This window comes from Gossypium arboreum, chromosome 8, assembly GCF_025698485.1.
Source record: "Gossypium arboreum isolate Shixiya-1 chromosome 8, ASM2569848v2, whole genome shotgun sequence".
NCBI classification, from domain to species: Eukaryota; Viridiplantae; Streptophyta; class Magnoliopsida; order Malvales; family Malvaceae; genus Gossypium; species Gossypium arboreum.
In genome coordinates this window covers 142,093,451-142,113,307 of record NC_069077.1, presented here as the reverse complement: position 1 = coordinate 142,113,307, position 19,857 = coordinate 142,093,451, and the positions used below count along the sequence as shown (strand labels likewise).

General features: G+C 31.5%; 5 protein-coding genes across 5 annotated transcripts; 3 read left to right on the top strand and 2 right to left on the bottom strand.

The window, feature by feature from the left end:
- The first annotated feature begins 891 nt into the window (after positions 1–891).
- On the top strand, positions 892–1,445 carry LOC108480543 (histone H4). The gene has a single exon (XM_017783579.2). It carries the CDS (start codon positions 987–989, stop codon positions 1,296–1,298), a length of 312 nt encoding a protein of 103 aa, XP_017639068.1. The 5' UTR covers positions 892–986; the 3' UTR covers positions 1,299–1,445.
- A 1,318-nt stretch (positions 1,446–2,763) lies between these two features.
- LOC128279363 (ERAD-associated E3 ubiquitin-protein ligase HRD1-like) lies at positions 2,764–3,474 on the bottom strand. The gene has a single exon (XM_053017937.1). The coding sequence runs from the start codon at positions 3,472–3,474 to the stop codon at positions 2,764–2,766; it is 711 nt and encodes a 236-aa protein (XP_052873897.1).
- Positions 3,475–4,832: 1,358 nt separating this feature from the next.
- Positions 4,833–5,400, top strand: LOC108480504 (histone H4). The gene has a single exon (XM_017783527.2). It carries the CDS (start codon positions 4,923–4,925, stop codon positions 5,232–5,234), a length of 312 nt encoding a protein of 103 aa, XP_017639016.1. The 5' UTR covers positions 4,833–4,922; the 3' UTR covers positions 5,235–5,400.
- Positions 5,401–5,770: 370 nt separating this feature from the next.
- LOC108482720 (uncharacterized) lies at positions 5,771–6,676 on the top strand. The gene has a single exon (XM_017785840.2). It carries the CDS (start codon positions 5,921–5,923, stop codon positions 6,326–6,328), a length of 408 nt encoding a protein of 135 aa, XP_017641329.1. The 5' UTR covers positions 5,771–5,920; the 3' UTR covers positions 6,329–6,676.
- Positions 6,677–8,243: 1,567 nt separating this feature from the next.
- LOC108483816 (receptor-like protein kinase HERK 1) lies at positions 8,244–11,439 on the bottom strand. The gene has a single exon (XM_017787406.2). It carries the CDS (start codon positions 11,030–11,032, stop codon positions 8,531–8,533), a length of 2,502 nt encoding a protein of 833 aa, XP_017642895.1. The 5' UTR covers positions 11,033–11,439; the 3' UTR covers positions 8,244–8,530.
- Positions 11,440–19,857: the final 8,418 nt, after the last annotated feature.

The window sequence follows — 19,857 nt, the reverse complement described above, 5'->3', positions numbered from 1 at the left end:
TCATTTTCCTACACTCTGGATTTCGATTCACAAATTCGCACAATATATTAGTACAAATATCCATTTGCTCATTATCAATTTAAAAATGAGAAAATTAGTCCATCTCAACAAAAATAAAAATAAATAAAATAATTTCAAAAAAATTTAAAATTAAAATTCTAGAAAAATTGTAAAAATATTTAAAAATTAAAATATTTAAAAATTCAAAATAATAATTTTGGATTTAAAATATTTAAAATTTAAAAATTAATGATTAAATCGGAAATTAATAGTTAAATGAGGTTAAATTGTGCATATATGCCTTTTTTTTTTGTTAATTGGCCAAATTGGCCCTTTTTTTTTCAATATTTAGAGAAATAAGTTGTTTTTGGAGAGAGAGTTTGAATGTGGGTTTAGCTAGACGAGCTTTTACTGACATGTCAAGAATGAGCACCCAACTGATAAAAAAAACGCATACAGCTCCACTTCCGCACCTGAAGGCAAAGAGAAATCATTGCTTTTCCTAACACGTCAGCAAAAGGTCGTCCAACTGGATGCATTTTACTACTAATTGGGCTAAAAATTCATCTAGTTAAAAGTACTTTTTGTCAACGGTAAAAAAGGCATTTTTGATACTCTCTCCAAAATTAATCTATTTCCTTAAATCTTAAAAAAAAATACTTATTTAACCAATTAAAGAAAAAAAAAGAAGACATATATAACTATTTTAGCCATTAAACGATGAAAATAGAACAAAATCAATAGTTTAATGACTACTTTGCCCTAAATCCAGGTCATCGATCCATGCTAATACTTCTCTTCATCTTAACCCTCCATTAAGTGTAATCGACGGCCGCTACAAGATTCAAATAATCTAGCGGATCACTATCGAAACACAAAACTCCCCATTTCCCGCTATAAAATACATCGCAATTTAGTTTCGCTCCTCAAATTTCTGATTTTATCATCCAAATCTTTCGTCTCTTAATTTTGGTTGGATATCGAAGATGTCAGGAAGAGGAAAGGGAGGCAAGGGTCTTGGCAAGGGAGGAGCTAAGCGCCACCGTAAGGTTCTCCGCGACAACATTCAGGGCATCACAAAGCCGGCAATTCGACGCCTTGCCCGTAGGGGAGGAGTGAAGCGTATCAGCGGCTTAATCTATGAGGAAACCCGTGGAGTTCTCAAGATCTTCTTGGAGAACGTCATTCGCGATGCGGTCACATACACTGAACACGCCAGGAGAAAGACGGTGACTGCCATGGATGTGGTTTATGCGCTGAAGAGGCAGGGTAGGACTTTGTATGGATTTGGCGGTTAGTTGATTTAGGGTCTAGGTTTTAAAATAGGGGAAGAATTGTAAGACTCAGTTAAAGTTACAAGCTGGGTTTTGTTGTTCTCTGTTATAATTTGTAATTCGCATCATCAATTGCGTATTTTTCTTGAAAATTGAAGGTCATTTTGTCAATCTTAACTCTCCTCTTTTAGGAAATGTAAGGTGGCATTGCCAATAAGGTTCCAATTTGAGAGAGGACGTTGAGTGAATTGAAAGTTTAAATGGCTACCAAAACAGAGACTGAGAGAATCAAGGCTTTAATATTTCTCTGGCCAATCATATGGGGTATACACCCCTCATTTCCCCAACATTACTATTATTGTTAGCAACGAAAGCAGACACTATATGAATCTTAAACATGACTTACTTTGGTAAGAAAGAAATTGCAAGAAAAGAAGTTAAAGCTCGCCATTCAGCTCTCCACATTCTGTCTAAGAAGTTAAAATTTTGAGTGTTTTGTGCTTTGGCCACACTCGGTATCTGCAGCCTTTTCGTTTTCCCAAAACTACAACCTCATTTGTATCCAGGTTGTTTGCTATGGATAGGATATGTTGGTTTCAGTGCTGTGATGAGATGGCAAGGATAAAAAGATGGGTGTATTTTGGATAAATCAGGTAAAATGGCCATGCCATTCAAGATACTGCAACACTTCTCAGATGTGGCCTGGAGCTATAACAAAGCAGGCCAAGTTTCAGAACATTTTTCATCTCAATGGCTACTAAAACAGAGACTGAAAGAAAAACACAAAGTTGTTTAATCTCAGACTAATCAGTCGGCATCTCAAATCGACAAATGGGACAATAATGACTTTGTTTCAGCCATTTTTCCGTGCAATCACCGTGAAAGACATGAGAACATGGCATTCGAGAAGCTTCAAAACCGACCTTGAGTTCCTCCAAACATATCATGCAGTCTTCTTCTCCAGCTTCTACTTTGACTCTTTCTATCATCTCCTCGATTGATGATTCATTAGCTGCAACCTTGTCGTTGTTAATGCTCTCAAGCTCTCAAGTTATTTCTGTCAAAGCTCTAGTCATCCAAATCTCTACATCCATCCCGTTTTCCACCAGTATTGCCAGGATCTTACTTTATAATAATATCCCCCGTTAACCATCATTTGTGATATTTCCCCCTATTTATCTTCTTATTTATACTTATATTTTATTTATTATGTATTTAGAGAATAATGGGAGAAAAAATTGGAGTTATATTGGAAGAGTGCATGAGCATGAGTACGAGTATGACCAATATGCTCAGAGTAACCAATTTATTTGAGATCCAATTCAGAGAACAACTTTGTGATACAGATAGATACAAATTTGATGATATTCTCGTTGCTGTAATAACTTAAACCTTTTAAACCCATTGACGAGTGATAAAACCCAATTCCTTCATGCATTAGATTACAAATGAAGGATAAACAATAACACTAACTTCTATAATCTTAGTCTTAATCAACTGGCATCTCAAATCGGCAAATGGGACAATAATGACTTTGATTCAGCCATTTTTTTATGCAATCATCGTGAAAGACATGAGAACATGGCATCTGAGAAGCTTCAAATCCGACCTCCACTTCTTCCAAACATATCATGCACTTTTCTTCATCTCCAGCTTCTACTTTAACTTTTTCTATCATCTCCTTGATCGATGATTCGGTAGCGGCAACCATGCCATTGTTAATCCTCTCAAACTCTGACGTCGATTCCGCCAAAGCTCTACTCATCAAAGTCTCTTGGTTGATCTCAGACTCCACCAACAATGCTTGTATGGTTGAATGTAAATACATGACTTTACAATACCATCCACTGTCAAATGTCCTGTTTGCAATTCCAAGTCCACATCCCATGATTTCTTGAACGAGGGTATTGTAAGAAGCAGAGGGCATGTTGATTCCGAGTCTTGTAAATGCCGAAGCAAGAAGTTCATGAAGGTTGTTGCGGTTTTGCAAAATGTTGAGACCAAAACGAAGAGTTTGTTGTACAGAAAAACAGTTGGTGTAATTGTCTATTATCGGATCATGGCGGAGGAGATTGATGTCTACGATTAATTTGATTTGGATGTGACGAGGAGGTAAAGGACGTTTCTGTTGTATCAACCCGTGATGGTGAACATGGTGGGAAATAACATCGGAAGGGTACAAAATTGAAGCCGAAGCCATTGAAGAAACTTGAAGAGAAACAAAGCTTTAACTTAACTATCACAATCGATTTTGAGATTTCGATTCTTATATTAATATATATTTATAAAGAGCAAGGAATCCATATTTACTAGGAATTACAATTCTACAAGGAGCATAAAATTGGTTACCACTTATCCATTTGATTTATCCAATATTTTTTTAATCCCTAAAATATATAAATTTATTTTTTAATATTAATATCTTAATGATATTCATTCCAACCCATATCTTACATTCTATTTTCATAGTTTATCTTTACTATTTAGTTCTACAATATTCTTGTATTTTTGGATATGAGAACATGGCATCCGAGAAGCTTCAAAACCGTCGTCCACCTCCTCCAAACGTATCATGCAGCCTTCTTCATCTCTACCTTGGCGACCATGCCATTGTTAATCCTCTCAATCTCTGAGCTTGATTCCGCCAAAGCTCTACTCATTAAAGTCTCTTGGTTGATCTCGGATTCCACCATCATTGAATGTAAATACATGATTTTACGATATCATCCACTACCATATGTCCTGTTTGCAGTTCCAAGTCCGCATCCCATGATTTCTTGAATGACGGTGTTGTAAGAAGCAGAGGGCATGTCGATTCTGAGTCTTTTAAATGTCGAAGAAAGAAGTACATGAAGGTTGTTGCGGTTCTGCAAAATGTTGAGACCAACACAAAGAGTTTGTTGTACGTAGGAGATTGATATCTATGGTTAACTTGATTTGGATGTGACGAAGAGGTAAAGGATGCTATTGTTGTGTAAAGCCGTGATGATGAACATGATGAGAACAAGTATGAATTTGAAGCTGATGCCATTAAAGGAAACTTGGGGAAAAACGAAGCTTTAATTTGACTATCAGAATAGATTTTGATAAATTATGATAAATCAATTTTATTGTAAAAGTATAGCATCGTATCAATTTAGCCATTAAATGGAATGAAAATCATGTGATAACTACACATGTTTGTAATTTAATTTATGTGTTCTAAAAATACTCTATGATAAATTAAAACCGGCGTTTAACACTTAAAAGTGATGGCTATACTAACGAAAAAGACGTGATTGATGCAATATTCATGCATTTAGGATTCAATTGAAAACAGATTTGAAATTTGAGAACTAATTCAGAATATAAATAATAGTTTAGGGATGCTCCTTGGATTTAACCCAAACAAGAAAAGCAAAAGCGCTTAAAGTATCTGGTAATAATCCAGGTCATCGATCCGCGCCAATACTTCTCTTCATTTGAACCCTTCATTGTAAGTAATCAACGGCTGCAGGTTATCTTCAAGCTCGACCCACGGATCACTATCTCAACAAAAAGCTGCCAAGTTCCCACTATAAAATAACTCGCAATTTCGTACCGTTCCTTAAGTTTCCAATTTCACTATCCAAATCATTCAAGTTTCTTAATTTTCAGTCGATATAGAAGATGTCAGGAAGAGGAAAGGGAGGCAAGGGACTTGGCAAGGGAGGGGCGAAGCGCCACCGTAAGGTCCTCCGTGACAACATCCAGGGCATCACAAAGCCGGCAATTCGACGCTTGGCCCGTAGGGGAGGAGTCAAACGTATCAGTGGCTTAATCTACGAGGAAACCCGTGGAGTTCTCAAGATCTTCTTGGAGAACGTCATTCGCGATGCTGTCACCTACACCGAACATGCCAGGAGGAAGACGGTGACCGCCATGGATGTGGTTTATGCTCTGAAGAGGCAGGGTAGGACTTTGTATGGATTTGGCGGTTAGTCGATTTAGGGTTTAGGTTTGTAATTAGGGGAATCCTTTAGGGCTTAATCGAAACTACAAGTTGGGTCTTGTTGTTCGATGTTATGATTTGTAGCCCGTGCTATCAATTTCATATTTTATTGGAATATGAAGAATTATTTTAGTGTCTGAGTTTTCTATATTGAAATTTGAAAGCTTTTCCCAATCTAAAGAGTATAAAAAGTAATTGAATTCATGGAAAGCTTAGTGAGAAGACAAAGAACTGAAACTTGCAGGAAAAAAATTCGTCCTTGATCACTCTAAAATGTTTACAGTTGCTGTTTAAATCAGTAAGCTTTATGCATTGATGCAAAATTTGATAAATTTCAGTTAAATTAGCAGTTGAAACCCACTGAGATAATCAAATAACATTGGGATTTCATTTTCAGATCTTTTTTGTATTTAACACTTGGTTCATTAGCATGAACCGTGGCAGCAAAGAATATAGAAATGTGAGTATATATATACACATGGACCCAAAATGACGAGGAAATATTGTTTTATTTCAGGCATACATTCACTAAATGATGGCAAATCATTACATGTGTTTTTTTTCACATAAAAATCACTGTATAAACCTCCCTAATAGGAAGCCTTTTTTCCATCTTTCTGCTGTTATCTTTCATTTAAAGCATTGAAATTTTAGCCTAGACTTCCCCTAAACCAAAATGGCTTCAACCTGTATCTCAAACTGCATCACTGACGCTAGGGTCCCAATCAGGCCAACATATGTGAACCTCTACAAATGGCCGGAATCCGATGCCGAGTTCGTCAGGTCACTGAGCTCCGACGGGCGCACCGGCGGGGGAGGTCGTGTGCGGTCCACCGTGGTTGATAGCATTTCATGTAGGCAAATGTACCTTAGAAGCTATACTTTCCATAGGAATGAAGCTGGGCCTGAGAAAACTAAATGTTTTGGCAGAGTTAAGAAGGAAAGAAGAAAAAGGAATAAGTCAAAGAAGCAGCGCATGGCGCTGAGAAGGGCCAAAGAGGTATCTTTTGCCGCCTTATTGGCTATGTTCCGCAGGCTGTTGTCTTGTACCACCAAGGTTGATGTGGCTGATCATGGTGGTTGAACCACCATTTTCAGCCATTAAAACTTCCATTTTTCTATTTTTGTTGTTTCTATATAGCTTTCTAATAGCATTTAAGTTTTTTAAAAAATTATTTTGATGCCTTTTTTTCACTTCCCTCTTTGTTGGTGGAAATAGAGTAATGATATCTATAATATCATGATATGTTAATGGTTAAACCCATTTTCACCTTCTAAAATTATAAAGCGTTTAGCTATATTTCAAGTTCCTTTGCTTTTGGTGTCTGGTTTTGTGCTTTGTGGTTCTTCCCTCTGGGTTTCTGTCACTGTCATTCATGTATCTAAAAACAAAACAAGAATATATATATAAATTATATGCATTTATATTAAAGGTTACAGTTTACTCTTATTTACCCTTTGTTCATATTATTTTCATTACCCATATTCAACACATATCCAAATATAGGTACATAAGTATATAGATAATATCTTCCATGTTTCTTTCAAATATATAAAAAATCTTGAAAATATTCGTATCAAACACATAATATTAAAAACATAAAGTATATAAAACCATGTAAAATCTAATTTCTTAAACAGAAAAAAGAAAAAAAACCCAAATTTGTGGAAATTAAAGATAGGCATGATGGTGACAGCATGGTGGTGGAGGTGGTGAGGCCAAAGATTTTAGAGACATTTCTAACCTAGAGTTTAGCTTTTAAATTCCCAACTTTTTTTTTCTTTTGTGTTTTCAATTTCTTGAAAAGGATGGGAAGCAAATCAGCACCATTTTCTTGACCATCATGACATTAAAGGAAGCAAAAAAAAAAAAAAGTTTCAGGCCCAATCATACTGTAAAAACCAATCATGAAAACACAGTTTTTTAGTGTAGAAAAAAGGACAAAAATATGTAACTTACAAAACAAGTTCTTTTATTGGGTTAATTAATCCACTATGGAATTTTAGTATGTTTCTTAAATCACTTCTGTATTTAGCACCTAACAATTAGAGCACACAATCAATGATTTATGATGCTAAATCAATACTTGGATTGTTATCATAATTAGTTAACCATTTTGGGTTTTCTTGCTAATCTGTCAGGTTATTGTTAGATTCCGAAAGTTTGTTTGAAATTTAGAAGAATTTGGATATAAATGTTAGGCCTTAAAAATGAGTTTAGACAAAAAAAAAAATTAAATCCGTTTAAAATATGAGTTGGGTAAACTCGAACTTTTAGGGCTAAAGCTCAACTCGACTCATCTTGCATGTGTATAACACTATAATATAATATGTTATTTATATATATTATATAATTTATAACACAAAAACTAAATCTATAGTAATACATAATATTATAATGTAAATATTAAAAAATATAAATTTATTAAATATTGAATTAAAATAATAAAAAATTTTTAAAATTTTAAAATAATATTTATAGACCTAAAATGGGTTTGGGTTAACTATTTATAAATATAAGCTTTGATAAAATTATAAGCTCATATTTCGGGTCGAGTTTGGACAAGTATAATGTAAGTTAATTTTATGCTTAAACCTGATCCGAGATCAAGCAACATAGATGATGGCTTTGACAGAGTTTAGTATACCCCATTTTCCCTTTCCATTCTGTTCTAATAATGTCCTTTTGAGTGCTTTTGATGATACAATTTTCTTTCAATATGAGGGAAATCTCATTCCATTTTCTTCCAACACAAGTATGAAATATTTATGAGCAAATTTCAAGAGCAATAAATGTCATTAAGTATATTTACCATACTGCAAATTCGCCTTCGCGCAGTTACTTCATGCAATTTACCGTAAAAAATGGTATCAACAGGTTCGGGTTTTTTCATGTAAAAGGGTCTTTGGAAGGTCATATAATCTTGTACCATATGGAACACTGATGCAGCAAGATAAAAATCAAGAAAAGAATCAATCTCGAAGTAATCATACACCTATTACTCGAAAAAAGTCGAAATTTACATTATAGTATATCAGTTCATTGACACGACAAATCAGAAACAAAAGCTACATGAAAGAAAGAAATTTAAATTGAAACATATTGGTCAATTGCCTAAAGCTTACTTGAAAATCCCATGGAAGAGCTCCTAACAACGAAAAAACGAAGGAATTCAGACCATTCCGCCTTGTTATTAAAGAAACTACTCGAATGTGATAAGCCGTGGTGGAACGGAGAAAACCGAGTCAAAGAGAAGCTTAATAGGATTTTCCCATCTCATATAAGTCACCTGCCTTCAGATTTCAACAGCTGTGAAAATACTTTACTCATTGAAACACCTGAGAGGTCATTCACACTTGATGCCTCGAGCTGCACGGAAGAAACGGTGGGATCGAGTGGACCGACATTGTTGATTTGTGAAGAAAGCTCACCAATCATGTTTGTACTGTTTTCTTCAGGGTCGCGTCCAACGACTGCTTCCTGAAGTTGAAGAGCATACTCCAGATTCCATAAGACATCTCCCATGGAGGGCCGGTCCACACCGAAATCAGCTAAGCACTTTTCAGCAGTTTCGCCAAACTTACGAAGAGAATCATGCCTGATGCTTCCTTTGAGGTTAGGATCGATTATTTGCTCCAGCTGTCCTTTCTTCTGCCATTTCATCGCCCATTCAGCTAGATTTACCATTTCCCTCGGGAGCGTCGGGTCTATTACCGGTCTTGCACAAAGAACTTCAAACAAAACCACTCCGAATGAATATACATCCGATTTCTCCGTCAGTTGTTGCCTTCTGAAATATTCCGGATCCAAGTACCCAAAACTTCCTTTCACTGCCGTACTAACATGGGTTTGATCGATTTCAGGACCTGTTTTCGACAGCCCGAAATCAGCAACTTTGGCCATGAAGTTCTCATCTAGTAAGATATTCGCGGACTTCACATCACGATGAATAACAGCTTTTGCATAGCCTGTATGGAGGTAGTGGAGTCCTCGAGCCGCCCCAATGCATATTTCAAGCCTTTGTTTCCAGCTTAAACTCGGATAACCTGAGCCATAGAGATGACTCTTGAGTGTTCCATTCTCCATATATTCATAAATCAGTATCATCTCATTCTTTTCATCGCAATAACCAATCAAGGAAACCAAATGGCGGTGTCGGAACTGGGACAGCATATTGATTTCAGTCTGGAACTCAGCAAGTCCTTGTTGGGACCTCGGGTTTCCCCTTTTAACGGCGACTTTCGTACCATCATTCAGTTCTCCCTTGTACACCTTCCCGAAGCCTCCTATTCCAATAACCCAACTTTCATCGAAGTTGTTTGTGGCTTCTTGAACAGCAAGAAAAGGAATGTGATAGCTAGCATTGGAGTTGAGACTGGCAGTTGTTCCTTTCGAGTATTTGCTCCCCATAGTTTGAGAAGTCCCTCCATTAATCGAAAACGGAATCCATGTCTTTGATTGCCCGTGAAGTGCCTGTCGTCTTCTTTTTCTACAAACCATGAAGATAACTCCAGCCAACAGCAACCCAGAAGCCACCCCAGCGCTTGCACCTACTATAGAACCGATGTTCATCTTTGAACTTGAACCGGAAGCATTAATAGTTGCCGAGCCAGTAAGGCTGCCATCAGAATTGTTCATTTTCATTATTTCCAGCCCATTCAATATGGCATTCGGCTCAGAGCCAGGTAAAGTAGAAGGGCCGATACTTACATGAAGCTTATTACTAGTAACCAAATCTGTAACATAATCCATATAATATGCAGCAGCCAAAACATTGACCAAATAAGTACTCAAGTCAAGGTCCCGAACAACCATCAAGGAATCAATAAAAACATTAAAGTACAACTCGTTAAGAGCATCGCTAACAATATCGCAAAAGTGAAACCTAACAAGGTACTGAAATCCCGGATCCACATCGAATTCCCAAGTGACATTGAAGTTACCTCCGGTTACATTTGCAGAATTCATTTCAGTACAGGAACCGTAGACAGTACTCGGAGCAATATCCGGAGTTGCCCCACCCTCGACAAACTTGACAGCTCTAAAATTCGATACAGTCAGAGCAAGGTTTTTTTCTACCAGAAAACGTTGGTCAGGCACCCATGTTCGCCAAAGGGTATCATTCTCGAATGAGACGGTAGGTCCTCCCATATTCACTCTAAAAACTGTCTCTAACGCCTGCAACGTTAGCCCTTGGAATGCCATCGATGATTTAACCAAATGAGCACCATCCTGAATGAGTTCATCAGGAACCGAAACAACTTCTATAGCATTTATAAACGCAAACGAACCCTTTAAAGGACTAAACGTAACAGCAAGGCTATTCGATGTTACATTAACCGAAAATTCTTTCACAAGAGGAGCTTGAACACTGAAACTGGTGAGAAGAACATGGTTTTCGGTGGAAACATCGAACTTAGCCAAGCTCAAATTATAATTACCGAAAGCAAACGGATAGAAATTAAGCCGAATCCAATGCCTTCCTTGTCGGCTAATCGAAAACGTGTACTTCGAGACATCGGTAAAGACTCTTGCAGTTTGATAAAGTGGGGAATCATCAGAGGAAGTAATTGAAGCTTTTGAAATGTTCCCAATAACACTTTGTGGTGTTGAAAGGAGCTTTGAGGCTAAATTATCAGCCATGAAAACTCGATGACCCACGGTAGTATTAGTAAATGATCCACAATCAATAAGGTAATTATCTGCAGGTGTAAATCCTCTAACCAAACATGCTAAACACAAAATTAAAGAAACCCAGAACAGCAATTCAAATACTCTACAACCCATTTGTTTTATTTTTTTGCAAAATCCTAGAAATAAACAACAGAATGTAAAGAGCTGAAATCCAGGGTTCTTACTAAAACAGTAACAGGTTACTAGTAAACTAAAGAACACAAATCCTTGAGCTTAAATGAAAGAAAAAAGGGGGGGGGGGGAGGATAGAGAAACCTGGATTTTAGGAGATTCCTATTGAGTGAATATGAAATCTTTTTTGTGGAGCTCTTATGGGAATTTATCAGAGTTTTTTCATGTGAATTTTGAGAAATCTTACAAGACACAAGCTGATTTGAAATAGGTGACAACCTCATTTTCTTGACATATTCCTTAGATATTTTTTATCATTTTTTCATGTCCTTAAATTGATGGGGAAATGAAAATGAATAATTAAAAAAAAAAAAGCAACAAAGAGTCAAAAGGTGGTGGAACAGGTGGGAAAAAAATCTTTATTATTAGAAGGCGAATTTCAGTAAATGCTTTTATTTATTATTTGGGCAAATTTCGTTAGTAGTCACTCCACTATTTTTTTAATTTTTAATTATTTAATTATAAAAATTAAAAATAATTATTTAATTATTTAATTTTATCTTTTTGGTCATTCAACTATATTAAATTTTTGAGTGTTTTCATTTTTATTAACCAGCTAATGACCAAAAATGAAAAATTAAATAGTTGGATGATAAAAACGAAAAAAGAACATAGTTTAGTGATAGTTTACCCTATTTATTTTTTGTTAAACATTCACAATTTATTATATTAGTTTTAAAGTTATCTATGAATTTCAAAATATTCTGATTAAGCCCTTAAAGTATTTGTATTGCATTAAAAATAAAGTTTATTTAAATTACGCATATCAAATTACAAACAAGTATGTACGTATTGCATGAATAACTTGAATTTAACATGTTAAACAAACAAATAATATCAATAAATTTTTAAATATATACTTTTAACTCAGTGATATTCAATTTTTTAGTGAAACAAACAAATAAACAAAGATTACATCAAATTCATTTAATCAATCACTCCCTTTGCTTTATCTTGAATAAGAACTTCTAGGTAGCATGAAGACATTTGTCATAAACTTAGAGAGATGTCCTTCCCCTTAAACTCAATTTAGCCAAATAGTCCACAACATGATTGTCTTCTTTGAGAACGTGTTGAATCAACCAACGCCCTTCCGTACTCATTATCTTTTGGACTCTCATGAGAATTGTAACGCTTGAATATCCCAAAAAATTATCCTATAAAGCTTAAACTATTCTAAATTATCAGTGTAAATCACAACTTTATCCAAACTATTACTAAGCGACGTAATCACACCATTCAAAATACCTTAAAGTTGAGCCTAAAAAATATTACGTTTTTCGAGAAATCGATTATAATCGAAAATCCAATTCCTATTTTAGCAGTACATGTTTTAAATATGAATAATGAATATACTAATGAAAGAACTCACTTGCTACTGATATATATTTTTCAATTTAAAGAGTAATCTTAAATCTGAACTATAATTTAAAGTTGTTTAGTCATTAGTGCAATTAATTATTTTTCCTGTAAGAAAGTGGGAATAATAAAATAATATTGAATATACATTTAAGGGCTGATTAAATTTTGGAAATTTATGAAGAGTGGGTTTTCTTGTTATGTATTTTAATGTTGGTAGGTAAAATAGAGGTTTTGTTTTTTTTTTAAATTAATTACTTTCCACCTTAGTGGGTTGTTTTTATTATTATTATTTTCTAGTATATATTTGAGAAGATTTAATAAAAATATTTATATTTTTAAATCATAGTAATTCTAAATAAATAAATATTTATTAAAATAAAAACCATACAACTTTAGCTATCCAAGAATATTGTGGTGTTATATGTCAAATTTAGAAAATAAAAATATTAATATAAAACAAAGAATGGGAAGAAAAAGGGATAATTGAAATGTGAAAAGGAATTTTATTTGTAGTTGACAATTTTGTGAAAGTGGAGAACAAAAGGCTACAGCTGTAACAAATTGTTGTGGCAAACAAAAAAAAGGAAAATAAAGAGAAAAATCTACAACTATAAATAAAGTCGCAAGTTGCAACAACTCCCTATCTTCTTATTATTATTTCTAAGGGATTATCGGTTTGGTTTGAGTTAGAAAATTTATTTTTAATATTATTTAATAAAATTTTAATGTTTTTTAATAACCACTTCTAAAATAGTAATAATTTTAAGTAATAAAAATAATCAATAATTTTATATTTTTATATATAATTTTAAATTATTTTCACTATTTTAAATGTAAAATATTTACACCATAAAATTGAAATTAAAAAGTAATGTTTATGTACTTACATTCAGTAAATCGTCTAAACACCTCAACTTCGTCCGGTTTTTGTTTTTTTTTTTTACTTAGCCCTATTAGAATGACTCCCAATCTGTGCTTCGCATTGAGTTAATTATTTTTGGATCAAATAATAAAGTCGAAATATGCTACAGATAACTATACTCTTTATATATTTTAATTTAGCAATTATACTTGTATTTTCACGAATTTAGCCTCTTTATTTTTTTAGATTTAAAATTTCAAATTCAGTTGTTAATAACGTAAATTTTTTTGTTAAATGCATTGGCGAGACATTTCAAATTTAAAAATATTTGCTTAATAGTCATATAATAAAAAATTTACATTATAATGGACTTGAAGACAAAATTTCAATGGTGTTAAAGTTTTTAAAATTAATGTCGATATTTTTATTAAACTAAAATATATAAACAAACTATGATATTATAAAAATTAAATCGAAATTTAGTATTATACTCAAATTAAACGAATGAAGTATTTTTCTCAATTATGTGATCCAAAATGTCAACTTAAGCTTTAAATATATATATATATACATATGAATTAATTATATCAAATTTATTCAATCAATCTCATTAAATAGTTGCGAAATCTTTATATTATTGAATTCCACTTTATTTTTTTCCATTTTTTGGTCAAATTTATTGAATTCCACGTTGGTTCGTTAAGATATAAAAAGGAAAAAAACATAAATAAAAAAATTCCACTAACTCTTAATTCCGCGTTGTGAAATTGTGTCTTCAGTCTTCATCAATCTATTGTTTTATATTCCAACCCAAATAAATAAATAAGACTCATTGTTCTGCAATTTTATTTTGGATTTGTTTTTGAAATATTTCAGCGTGATTTTAGTTTATAGTCTCCGACGAATACGTGTATGAAGGCACCCTTCGCTTTCGATATAATAAACAAGGGAATGAAGGATAAAAAAGGAATTAAAATGAAAAAGAAATAAGTACGTGAAGAGTGAAAACCGGAGAGATTATTTACTGTTTTACACCATTAAAGTTTTTATTATTTAGTTCCTAAATTTGATATATTTTTTCAATTTAATCCCTGAGTTTTTCTCTCCACGGTTGTCTAAGAATTTTGCAACTTTTAACAAATTGGTCCTTGAACTTGAACTTGAACTCTTTTAAGATGTGTTGACATGTTACTTTCTCACCTGCATTTTTTTTAATTATATAAAATCTTTTTTTTTTATTTTGCCCAGCGGCGGTGTTAACCTCTAAGCTAGCTATCGCCCGCCTTTTTCTCCTTCTCACTATTTCTTTCTTTCTTTCTTCGTCTCATTTGCTCCACACGTTTTCTCTATTTTCAGTTTGTAGATCTATTTTGAGGGTATATTTGTTGTATTCGTAAGTTCTGATGAACAGATGATGACACTTGTCGTTCGCTAAAACTCCACCCACCACCAGTAATTTTTCTTGGAAAGTGGGTTCATTAGCTTCTTAATATGTTTTTATTTTGAGAGTATTTCAGAATAATAAATAATTTCACGAGTCGATTTGAACTCGTGTTGTTTTAAGTTTTATATGTTTTTTTGTTTGTTTTTCTATTGTTTAATAAATTTTCAATTTTATAAGTTTATGTCTACTCTTGTAACAGAGTTTCTGAATTGTATGGTTCTCATTATAGGTTCTGATCATATCTGCTCCTTATTTACACAATGCCTAGAACTACCTATAACCCCTCCTCAACCCATAAATAGGAGAATAATGCGCTTCAGCGCACTTGAACCCATGTCCTTTAGTATTGGCAACAATGTCCATGTCAATCGAGTTATAACTCAATCGGCATATAAACATGAACTTTAATATTATGTAATCTTATACATAATATTTTGATATAATTTATTTTTCGCAAACTACTAATATTATTTTGTGTTTACATATTACTTACACAAATAACTATACTTATCTAATATAAAAAATATATATTTCTAAATAAATATAATTAAATCAAAATTAAAGTTTAATAAATATAATTATAAAAATTAAAATTTATATCTCAATTTATAGATTAAATTAAAATTTATGTATAATTTATAAGTGATACATACTATTTATTATTATTAGTACTGTTATTATTAATGAAAGTGGTTAATAGGCATTAGGGAAGGATCTAGTTACAAACAAGGCGTGCATGGAACGCACTCTAGACAACGATAGAAGAACATGATTTGATCGCAAAATTCCATTCAATAATCAACCATGACGGTGACTTGTACCATATTTCTATTATTTAATAGATAGTATTTTATATTCTAAGCATACATCATTCCAATATTTTAGCTCTTGTAAGTGAAGATAATTATGGTAAAATAAATCACCAAATTATAAGTAAGTTGAATCATCAAATTATTAAAATAGTTGTTGTATGGTCTTTTCTACTTGTGTCACCTATACCAATCAAAAGCTTTCATTTTTTTCTTTTATGGTTCAGGTTTTTTTTTTTATGAAACAACTTTAAACGTTATGAATTTAAGAATTAAAATTCAAACAGTTTTTTTCTCTTATCTTTGAAATTAGTCGTCAAGTCGACTTGGATCTAAGGTATGTCCTTCTACTTGTCGATTGGTATTGATCCGTTATACTAATCATCGAATCATCGCTTAGAACTTGCTGGTTGGACTTAAAAAAACCTTAATAGCACAATGACTTAAATAAAATCTTTCGAATAGTTTATTGACTTGAACGAAAATTTTTAAATAGTTCAATGATCATTTTGTAATTTTTTAAAGTCTAGTGACTACAATGTAAGCTTATTAAACCTTTGCTGACTTTAAGTGTAATTTTCTTTCTATAATTTAAACATTTAATAGATAATATTTAATATTCTAATCATATACCATTCCAATATTTTAAGCCATGTATGTCATGATTTTTGTCATGATTTTAGTACAATTCTTGTAAAAGTTATTTTTAAGTAATTAAGGGTTAGTAAAATTTATGGCTTATTGATGATTGAGTTTTAACTCAATTGATATCAATATTATTGTCAGTGCAAGAGGATGTGAGTTCGAGTGTGCTGATGCACGTTATCCTTCTATTTAAGGGTTGGAGAAGTTATGAATAATTCTAAGCATTATATCAAAAGAGAAGAACAAATTATAACTTATATTATTTTAAAATTAAAGAATCATTTATATTGTTGTATTATTTAAAAAAACAAATTTTCGAAATTCTTATTTATCTCTCTTAAAAATCATTTTTATGTAAACTCGAGTTAATTACTATACCTTTTATATACAAAATTTTAGGGTAATATTCATCATCCGTACCTTTCAAGACATTTTACTGTTGGTCCACTAGTTAGTTAGAGATTAAAATTTAATTGTCGTATACATTTATCAAATCATATGGCTTAATATATTATGACCCACCAATATTTGCATAATAGTAAAAAATCAACTAGAAAATCGATATACATGGATTAAATAAAGTATATTTTAAAAAAATAATAAAATGAGCATTATTTAGTAGAATTATATTTGAAAATATTAGTTAATTATTATATTAATTTTAAGTTAGTAATAAATATAAAATAGCCTACGAGGCATTGGTTTAATTATAAATATAAAATTGTACGATACTTAAATATTGTTTTAGTTATAATCTCTTATTTTTTACTTTTAGTTTAAAAAATTATATTTTATTTTATTTTATTTTATTTTATATAAGGTTAATTTTTTATAATTATTTTATCTTCCTAATGTTCATTGTGCTCTTCTTCTTCTTTTTTTGGACCAGAGAGAATGATTAAACCATAACTTAAACTATTTGGGGTCAAGTCACCCCGGAATAATCATTATGTAATAATAGTAGAATATCATCCAACGGTTGCATGAAAAAGTACCTACCCACTAGTCTTGAGAATACCATTAATACTAACCCATTAGTTATTTTGTTACCCTCTCTAAATGTACGAGTAACTTTAACCATTCATGGAAGTTGTAATATATTCTTAATAGCACGTGTCACAAGCTGAGTAATGTTGATCAACTATATTTTCTTGAATTGTTTGAATAGCTTTAGTATCATCCACAGCTCCACAAAGTTCAGCATCAATAACTGAGCAGCGACCAATATTTCTTGAGAAATCAATAATTCACGTCCCATGGTGATCGAGAATCAGATCACCTGCAGTAGTATTCTCAGACACCTTACAGACTGCACTATCAATATTCACTTTATGCTATTCATCATCAGGTGGAGTCCATCTGATCAACTTACAAGTTTTAACTTTTGAATGCTTTAAGATACCCAACGATCCAAAATTTTAACGGAGGTAACTTTTCTCACACGATAAATTTTTTCCAAAATACTTTAATTAATGGAATTGAAATAATCAATCATATTTCAGACATTAATTATATAAAAAAGTATTTGGTTGGCATTACTTATAAAATATTATTTATTCGATTGTGAGACAATTCTAAATATGAAACAAAAGTAATGGTTAAATTTATACTACAAAGGCCTTAAAAGACACCTGTCCATTTATGTTTTACATTGGCAAAAATAATGACTAAATTTCAGTTTTTAATCCCTATACATTTTGTGATTATATATGACACCTGTCCATTATTTTTTCTTTCTTTTCACATGAAAAATAATGACTAAATTTCAGTTGCAATCCATCTACTTTTTAAGATTATATAAGAATGGTTAAATTTCAATTTTGATCCCTATATTTCGCTTAAATTTGATATTTAATTTCTATACTTTAATTTTGAATAAATTGGTGCCTCAACTTTTAGTATTATTAGTTAGTCTAAATATTTTATTTTGATATATTGAGATAAATTTTAAAAATTGTTAGCACTGTTAAAATTCTATATCAAATTCAAGTTCGTTTGAATATCGTTTTTGTTACACGGATAAGAATGGAGTATTTTTTTTAATTTAAAAATGTTACATCGGGAAATTTAACATAAGAATTTTAACGGTGTTAACAAAAAAACTAAATTTTAAAATTTGAAAATAGGGATTAAATTTCTGAAAATAAGAATATGGAGACTAAATTTCAAATATATGAAGAGTACAAGAACTTTGAGCATATTGTAAACTTAAAATTTTTACTCTATGATTTAATAGAAAATAGATAATCAACCCAACGCTAAGCGTGAGAAGGAACTATTCTAGTATAATATATAGATCTAGGAACCAAAAATAAAGACACTATGATTTCACTAAGGGTAAACCACACTAAATGTCTCTAAACTATTAGTAAGTTTACATCTTGGTCACTTAATTTAAAAGAATTTACAAAATAGTCATTGAACTATTCAAAAGCATTCATTTAAGTCACAATGTTATTAAGTTTTTCCTTTTAGAAGTTCGGCTAGCGAGTTTCAAATGACAATTTGATGATTAGTAAGATGGATCAATACCTCTCGAAGAGTAAAATAACATACCTTAAATCCAAGTTGTCTGACGGTCGGTGTCAAAGATCAGAAAAAAATCTATTTTAATTTTGGTTCATAGATTCGTGACATTCAAAGTTCTTTCATAAAAATAAAATTGAATTGTAAAAGAAAAGGGAAAGGAGAACTTTCGATTGGTGTAGGCGGAGTGAATAGAAAAAGCCATATAACAATGATTTTAATAGCCCAATGACTTAAATGAAAACTTTTCAGTGACCATTTTGTAACTTTTTGAAGTTAAGTGACAAAAAACATAAAATTACTAATAATATAGTGACATTGAGAGCAATTTACCCATTTATAAATTTATTATTATTTAATGTAGAAAATATTAAATTAATTTTATTTTATTAAAATTTGAAATAAATTATATTTTTATAAAAAATGAGATATTCAAATTAACATACTCAGTTTTGATCCAAAATAATATAAAATATTATATTAATAAGATTAAAATTAAATCTTTTAAAAATCTATATTTACTAATTTACCAAACACTTTTTAATATAAATTCAATACTTATAAACTTTAATAGTAAAAATTCAGTACTTAAAATTTAAAAATTCAAATTATCAAACACACCCTAATAATAATGATTGAAATTCAACTCAGGATGATTTAAGTTGAAAGAAAATAGATTATTAAGTTATTTCTTATGAAAAAAATAAGAATATATAATATTAAGCAAATTGACAGGGCGTAATTAGAGGGCTAGCGGCGTTTCACCACTCTTAAAATGAATTTTTTATGTAAGTTATTTAAAATTTTAAAAATTTTAAATTAATAAAAATAAAATTATATTTTATCTTAAAAATGATAAAATTTAATTTAATCTTTAAAAATTATAAATATATAAACTATTAAAATAAAAAATTATATTTTACTATTGTAAAAATTATAATATAGTTTTGTCATCCTTAAAAAAATTTTTAACTTCACACTGAAAATCGAGATATTATTTGGATAATTATAAAGAACGAAAAACTAGCAAGTTTTTATTATTATCATTGAATTTGGCTGTCTCTACAAACTTGATCAATTGTATTAAACTTTTGATCCA